The sequence below is a fragment of the Mastomys coucha genome, unplaced genomic scaffold, assembly GCF_008632895.1.
Source record: "Mastomys coucha isolate ucsf_1 unplaced genomic scaffold, UCSF_Mcou_1 pScaffold7, whole genome shotgun sequence".
NCBI lineage: Eukaryota > Metazoa > Chordata > Mammalia > Rodentia > Muridae > Mastomys > Mastomys coucha.
The window spans coordinates 59,988,512-59,996,174 of record NW_022196913.1 but is presented as its reverse complement, the minus strand read 5'-3'; the positions used below and the strand labels follow the sequence as shown (position 1 = coordinate 59,996,174).

At 52.1% G+C, this 7,663-nt stretch overlaps 1 protein-coding gene across 1 annotated transcript in view; it reads left to right on the top strand.

Moving 5' to 3' along the window:
• Positions 1 to 6,984, top strand: part of F12 (coagulation factor XII) — a 9,069-nt gene extending 2,085 nt beyond the window's left edge. Inside the window, exons 3-14 of the mRNA XM_031358229.1 lie at positions 1,971 to 2,070; positions 2,279 to 2,349; positions 2,665 to 2,775; positions 2,861 to 2,992; positions 3,111 to 3,215; positions 3,367 to 3,532; positions 3,628 to 3,824; positions 3,917 to 4,136; positions 4,291 to 4,427; positions 4,518 to 4,661; positions 6,468 to 6,616; positions 6,704 to 6,984. Coding sequence (XP_031214089.1) covers positions 1,971 to 2,070; positions 2,279 to 2,349; positions 2,665 to 2,775; positions 2,861 to 2,992; positions 3,111 to 3,215; positions 3,367 to 3,532; positions 3,628 to 3,824; positions 3,917 to 4,136; positions 4,291 to 4,427; positions 4,518 to 4,661; positions 6,468 to 6,616; positions 6,704 to 6,871 — 1,700 coding nt within the window. The 3' untranslated portion in view covers positions 6,872 to 6,984. The remainder of the gene's footprint in view (positions 1 to 1,970; positions 2,071 to 2,278; positions 2,350 to 2,664; positions 2,776 to 2,860; positions 2,993 to 3,110; positions 3,216 to 3,366; positions 3,533 to 3,627; positions 3,825 to 3,916; positions 4,137 to 4,290; positions 4,428 to 4,517; positions 4,662 to 6,467; positions 6,617 to 6,703) is intronic.
• Positions 6,985 to 7,663: the final 679 nt, after the last annotated feature.

The following is a 7,663-nucleotide window of genomic DNA, read 5'->3' as shown; positions in this document are numbered from 1 at the left end:
GAAATCCGCCTGCCTCTGCCTCCCAAGTGCTGGGATTAAAGGCGTGCGCCACCACTGCCCGGCAAGAAAAAATTCTTAACTCTTAGTAAATTTGACTTAGATGAAGGGTCCCACCTCCATCCTGCCCCAAACCCTGCCATAGGGCTTGTGAGTACAGAACCCTACAATGATGAGCCTTGTCTGTGGGGTCACTGAGGGCTTGTAGTGTGATGTCTCACACTGAAGCCCAACTCAGTGTGACCCTCTAGGCTCTGTCCCTAACTTCACGCTAAGCCAAATAGCTGCTGTCCCTTTCAACCTGACCCCTCTCTCTCTCTCTCTCTACCTCTCTCTCTCTCTCTGCCTCCCTCTCTCTCTCTCTCTCACTATGTTGCTACAATGCCACTAAAAAAAAAAGTAATACATGTTTGTTGAGCACATACTAGGCACTGGACTCAATGTCCTAGGCATTGCCACTAAGCCTCATAGTGTTCCTCTGAAATAGACAGCAATTTCTTTTTCATTTTCTTTTTGAGACTAGAGTATAATCACATCATTTTCCCCCCTTTCCTCCCTCCAAACTCTCCCATATCCCCAGTACAGTTATTTCTTATGATTAATCATATTCTTCACAGCTCCCATGAACAGCAAGCTCAGATTCTATTAGGTTCTGTGAGCCTCTGGCTATGGCATTTTCATCAATCATTAACACGTAACCTTATTACATATGGATTCTGTTTAAAGGCCTTATTCCGTGTGCATGTTGTTGATCCCTTAACACTGGCCTAATGGCCAGTGCCACTATTACCACCTGCCTGACAGGTTTTCTTCATAAGGTGCACACAGCTTCTTGTGTTCTTGCAGGTAGGAGTCCCAGGTAACACTTGAGCATCCACATAGAAACACTCTTTCTCTCTGAAGCACTAGGGATGGCACCTACACCTCATGTATGCCAGGCAGATGCTTGGCTACTGAACTAAAACTCTGGCCCTCTTTAAAAAGAAGTTTGTGTGCCCAGGAGTGGTGGCCCATGCCTTCAGTCCCAGCATTTGGGAGGCAGAGACAGGCGGATTTCTGAGTTCGAGGCCAGCCTGGTCTACAGAGTGAGTTCCAGGACAGTCAGGGCTACACAGAGAAACCCTGTCTCAAAAAACAAAAACAAAAACAAAAAAAGTATGTATGTTTGTGTGTACATGTGTGTATGTGTGTGTATATGTATGTGTTTGTATATGTATATATATGTGCATGTGTGTATGTGTGTATTGTGTATGTGTATGTGTGTGTGTGTGTGTGTTCAAGCATCTTTCGCTGACCCATACAATTCCATAGAGACCACAAAGGCACTGCAAACGTTGGCAGTTTGTTTGGCGTTTTTTGCCTTCTGGTGTCTTGTTAGCAAACACTACACTAGTGACTTATATCCTCAACTTGAATCACAAGTTTTGGGTTGTGGGGGTTACAAATAAATGTTTACAAAGCAGGCAGATTTGTAAATATAAAGTCAGTGAGGATTGGCAGTTGCATTACTGTTGCCAGTTTACTAAATGAAAAATGGTTGTGACCTAAATATTTATTTATTCATTTATTTATTTATTGGGATTTTTTTGGGGGGGTGGGGAGACAAACTTTCTTTGTGTAATAGCCTGGCTGTCATGGAACTAAACGAGTTCCATGTAGACTAGGCTGACCTTGAACTCACAGAGATCCACCTGCCTCTGCCTTCCAAGTGCTGGGATGTAAGGCGTGTGACCTAAATATTTAATTAGCACAACTTTGTGACAAGCGCCTGGGTTTCAGGTTTGCAACTTTGTGACAAGCACCTGGGTTTCAGATTTGCTCAGGGTCAGAGAACTGAGTGGTGGAGTCAGGTATATACTCCAGCTTCTGGCTCTGGAAGCCAACTTCCTAAGCAGGCTGCAGTCTTGAGGTGAGGCAGAGCTTTTGGGGGGCTGGTCCTCGGGGCAGGGCTCAGAGATGTGGTGTTCCTACAGTTCTCACTGTGGACGGGAAGCTCTGCCACTTTCCCTTTCAGTACCACCGTCGCCTGTACCACAAATGCATCCACAAAGGAAGGCTGGGCTCCAGGCTCTGGTAAGACTTTCAATAGGGATTGGGGGAGGGGCCTGGATGAATGGACTCTGCCTAGTTAACTAAGAATCATGTTTAGGCAAAAGGGGTGTGTGTGTGTGTGTGTGTGTGTGTGTGTGTGTGTGCGCGCGCGCGCGCCTGTGTGTGTGTGTTAAGTAAGGCTAGCCTAGCCAACCTCAGACAATGAAGGGAAACCTCATCTATTCCCCAGGTGTGCTACCACCCCCAACTTTGATGAGGATCAGCAATGGGGATACTGCTTGGAGCCCAAGAAAGTGAAAGGTACGGCATGTAGACTCTAGGTGGCTCAGGCTGCGTGTGCCCCGCTGCTTGATCCACTCCCACACACCTACCTTCTCGGTATCATCAGGTGCCACCCACTTGGGATTCTGGGCCCCTTCCCTTCCCTTCTATAGCATCCTTTCAAAAGTCAGAGGAAGAACTCTGGGGAAAGAGGCCACTATTGTCCAGATGAGCTTAAGGGGTCTAGAAGCTTGGGGTTCCATGGTTCTATGACAAGCAAGTGCAGGGAGGGGAATTGGCCCCTACGTGTGTCATCCCGTCTCCATGTGCTTTTCTCTTGTATCTCCCTCTTAGACCATTGCAGCAAGCACAACCCCTGCCACAAAGGAGGGACATGTGTCAACACCCCCAATGGCCCACACTGTCTCTGCCCTGAACACCTCACTGGGAAACATTGCCAGAAAAGTAAGAGGAACTGCCTTCTAGCAAGAGGTCCCTGGAGCCCCAGAACTTTGACAACGGAGTCCCACTGGCTTCCTTTTGTCCCCAGATAAATGCTTTGAGCCTCAGCTTCTCAAGTTCTTCCATGAGAATGAGATATGGTTTAGAACAGGGCCAGGAGGTGTGGCCAGGTGCGAGTGCAAAGGTTCTGAGGGTCATTGCAAGCCGCTGGCCAGTCAGGGTAAGTGGGTGTGTAGGGACTGTGGGGAGGAGGGCAGACAGTCGAGAGCCCCTGGTAGAAGGCTGGGTGGTATGATGCACCCAGGGAGGGCTCAGTCTGCACCTCCCCCCTCCCCCAGCCTGCAGCGGCAATCCATGCCTTAATGGGGGCAGCTGCCTCCTGGTGGAGGACCACCGACTGTGCCACTGCCCTACAGGCTATACGGGACCTTTTTGCGACTTGGGTGAGTTGGGCCTCATGTGGGAAAGAAAAGCTTGCCGAGGTGGATAGAGAGAATGGAAAAGTGAACCAGAGGGCACCAACAGACCCATCCCCTGATTGCAGGGAGCCCTCTCTCTCTCTCTCTCTCTCTCTCTCTCTCTCTCTCTCTCTAGACCTTAGGGCGACCTGCTATGAAGGCAGGGGGCTCAGCTACCGGGGCCAGGCTGGAACTACACTGTCGGGCGCTCCATGTCAGCGGTGGGCCTCGGAGGCCACCTACAGGAACATGACTGAGATGCAAGCGCTAAGATGGGGCCTGGGGCACCACGCATTCTGCCGGTTCGCGAGAAGGGACCGGGCAGGGTAACTTGCTTCCCCTTAGAGCCCTCGGGGGCTCCCCCACGTTCTAACAATGCACCCTCTTGAGATTGCAGGAACCCAGATAATGACACACGTCCATGGTGCTACGTCTGGAATGGCGACAGGCTGGGCTGGGACTATTGCGACCTGGAGCAGTGCCCGACGCCAACGCTCACACCTCTACTTCGCCCCGAGAGTCAGGACGTGACAGAGCCCTGGCCTCCCATATTGCAGATGCCTCAGTCCCCGTCCCTGTCCGATGCACTAAATGGTTAGGAAGAGGAGGGGGTCCTGGCGCAAAGGACATGGACCAGGCAGCCCGTGGCTGGTATTCATGGCCTCAGCCAGTCTCTCCTTCCACAGCCTCGGCCGAGCATCAGACTTTGTCCAGGACCAGCACGGTGGCCTGCGGACAGAGGTTCCGCAAGCGACTGTCCTCGCTCAGGCGCGTGGTGGGCGGACTAGTGGCTCTGCCTGGGTCGCACCCCTACATCGCTGCACTGTACTGGGGCGACAACTTCTGCGCGGGCAGTCTCATCGCCCCCTGCTGGGTGCTGACGGCGGCTCACTGCCTGCAGAACCGGCAAGCTCCACCCTAGGGGACCCCTAGATCGTTCCTACCACACCTGTAACCCAGCCCGCCATTCTTGAGCTCCCTCGAGGGGTTGGGAACAGGGGTGTCCCCAGAATATTTGTAGCTGGACTGAGCACGCTGTCTGTCCCCCACCCGACCGCAGGCCAGCGCCGGAGGAACTGACAGTGGTACTTGGTCAAGATCGCCATAACCAGAGCTGCGAGCGGTGCCAGACTCTGGCTGTGCGCTCCTACCGCCTTCACGAGGGCTTCTCCTCCGTCACTTACCAGCACGACTTGGGTGAGGTGGCCCTACAGGGATAGGGAGAATGGGGAGGATGGGGAGGGCTGGGGCCCTATGTCACCATCTAACCCCTCCCTCTCGGGGTAGCTCTGCTGCGCCTGCAGGAGAGCGAAAGCAACAGCTGCGCGATCATGTCACCTCACGTCCAGCCAGTGTGTCTGCCCAGCGGCGCTGCCCCACCCTCTGAGACAGTGGTCTGCGAGGTGGCCGGCTGGGGTCACCAGTTCGAGGGTAGGCACAACTGTAGGGGGCTGGCTGGAGACTTTTGGTAGGCCCCGATGAACCTGTGGAACACGTCTCACTGACATGACAGTTGTAAAAACCACACAGGGCCCTTGTCTCTGTAGTGTGCCTTTCCCAGAATCCTCTGTCCAGATTCCTGAGTCCCTTGAGGTTGTTCTAGTTTGGCTTCTATTGTGGCGATAAACATCACGACCAAATCCAGCTTCGACAGGAAAGGCTTTATTTGGCTTCCAAGGTTGCAAGGTTGCTGTCTGTCATGGGGGAAGCCACAGCAGGAGCTGGAGACAGGAACTGAGGCGGGAAATGGGAAAGAACAGTCCTTGCTGCCTTTCTCTTCATGGCTTGTTCAGCTTTCTTTTTAAAAATTCATTTATTTTTTATTTTATTTGCATGTGCAACTGCCTACATGCATATGTGTGTGCCATATGTACATCTGGTATAGGGAAGCCAGATCTGTAGTACAGTTTGAAAACTATCCTGTGGGGGCTGGGAACTGAACCAAGGTCCTCTGCAAGAACAGCAAGTGCTCTTAACCTCTGAGCTAGCCCAACACCTCGAGGCTTGCTGGCTTTGGCTTGCTTTGCTCTCTTCTTCTTCTTGTTCTTCCTCCTCCTCCTCTTCATCTTCTTCTTTTTTTTTTTTTCAAGACAGGGTTTCTCTGTGTAGTCCTGGCTGTCCGGGAACTGTCCAGCTCTGTAGACCAGGCCGCCCTCAGACTTAGAGATCCATCTGCCTTTGCTTCCCAAGTGCTAGGATCAAAGGCTTGCACCTTTCTGGCTCAGCTTTTTTCTTTCTGTCTTTTTTCTTTTTTTTAAAAGATTTGTTTTATTTTATGTGTACACTGTAGCTGTACAGATGGCCGTGAGCTATCATGTGTGTGGCTGCTGGGAATTGAACTCAGGACCTCTGCCAGCCCCACTCGCTCTGGCCCCTCTCAACAGTGTAATTCACTGTTGCTGTCTTCAGACACACCAGAAGAGTGCGTCAGATCTCTTACGGGTGGTTGTGAGCCACCATGTGGTTGCTGGGATCCGAACTCAGGACCTTCGGAAGAGCAGTCAGTGCTCTTACCCGCTGAACCATCTCGCCAGCCCCTGTCTTTTTTTCTTTTTTGGTTTTTTGGAGATAGGGTTTCTCTGTATAGCCCTGGCTATCCTGGAAATCACTCTGTTGACCAGGCTGGCCTCAAACGCAGAAATCCGCCTGCCCTCCCAAGTGCTGGGATTAAAGGTGTGCGCCACCACTGCCCGGCCAGCTTCTTTCTTATACAACCCAAGCCCATCTGTTCAGAATGGTACCACTCATAGTGGGTGGGGCCCTCTCACATCAACCATTGATCAAGAAAATGCTCCACAGACATTGCCCTAGGCCAGTCTTATGGAGGCATCTCCTCAGGTGAGGTTCCTTCCTCCTAGAAGACTCTGGATCGTGTCAAATCGACAGACAGCAGCCCAGCACAGGATTGCAGAGAGACTTGAATTACCTTGTGCTTCTTTTGGGATCTAGATTATAAAGGCTTAACCAGGACTTTGTCCCCACGCTAGAGCAATGGAGACAATGGGGAGAGCTATTCCGGGAGCCAGGTTCTGAGACACTGTGTGGGAGATGATAGGAGGTGCTTCCTGTGTTTTAAGCCCAGCTCTCCTCTGGGCTTCAGTATCCTTACCATGAACTACTTACTGGAAGGTCCCTATCACTCGGGCTTGCTGTGAGGGAGCAAAGTCGGGGTAGGTGGGGAATTGTCTGGTAGCCTGGCCCACGCAGCCAGCTCAGGTCCCTGCCTCTGATTTGCAGGGGCTGAAGAATACGCCACCTTCCTGCAGGAGGCACAGGTTCCTTTCATCTCCCTGGATCGCTGCTCCAACTCTAACGTGCATGGAGACGCCATCTTGCCTGGGATGCTTTGCGCTGGCTTCTTGGAGGGAGGCACCGATGCCTGCCAGGTCAGCCCTGGGGTCCTGGTTGGTACCTTGCCCCCCCTGCCTGTCAACCAGAGGGCAAGAGCCATGAGCTGCCTGTTCCCCACCCAGGGTGACTCCGGGGGTCCTCTGGTGTGTGAGGAAGGAACTGCAGGCCGTCAGCTCACCTTGCGAGGGGTCATCAGCTGGGGCTCAGGCTGTGGTGACCGTAACAAGCCCGGGGTCTACACTGACGTGGCCAACTACCTGACTTGGATCCAGGAGCAGATAGCTTTATAACTAACCAGGGTTGGTCTTTCCTTCTTGTGTGCTCCTGGGACGGGGTGGTGGATACGGCATGCTGGGCCAGAGTGAACCTAGTGCCTGGGCATCAGGGGCACAGAAACTCAATAAAGGGCTTTGAAAATGTTTCTCAGAATTCCGTCTTGAAATGCCAAGTGGGAGCACAGGTCAGCCAACTCCCTCATTGCCTGGACAAGGCAGCTGGTCAGATCTCTCAAGCACAAGGGGTTTAGACTCTGGTCCGGGGCACCATGTTTTCTCAGCCTTATTTTGTGCTGGTCCGAGGAAGCCCTGCAGGTCGCTCCCCAGAACTCCCTCATTCTATGTTTACACAGTAACAGGTTCTCAGCCTGGACTATATACTTCCGGGTCACCTGGGTAAGCTTTTGACGCCAGTGTTCAAGTCCACCTGAGATCAATCAAATGGACTCTCTAGGGGGAAGGCAGGTGTGGTATATTTTTAAAACTCTACAGGTGATTTCTAAGGCAATAGAGGTTGAGAACTGTAGTTAAGAATGTTTCAGCTGGGCGGTGGAGGCGCACACCTTTAATCCCAGCACTCGGGAGGCAGAGGCAGGAGGATTTCTGAGTTCGAGGCCAGCCTGGTCTACAGAGTGATACAAGACAGCCAAAGCTATATAGAGAAACCCTGTCTCGAACAAAAAAAAGAATGTTCCAGATGGGAATCGTGGTGCGGAGCGTGGTAGCTGAGTATTTGTGAGGCCTTGGGTTAGATCCCAGCACCACCATTAAAGGGAGGGGGGTTATGTTGTGTTGTATTGGTTTTTT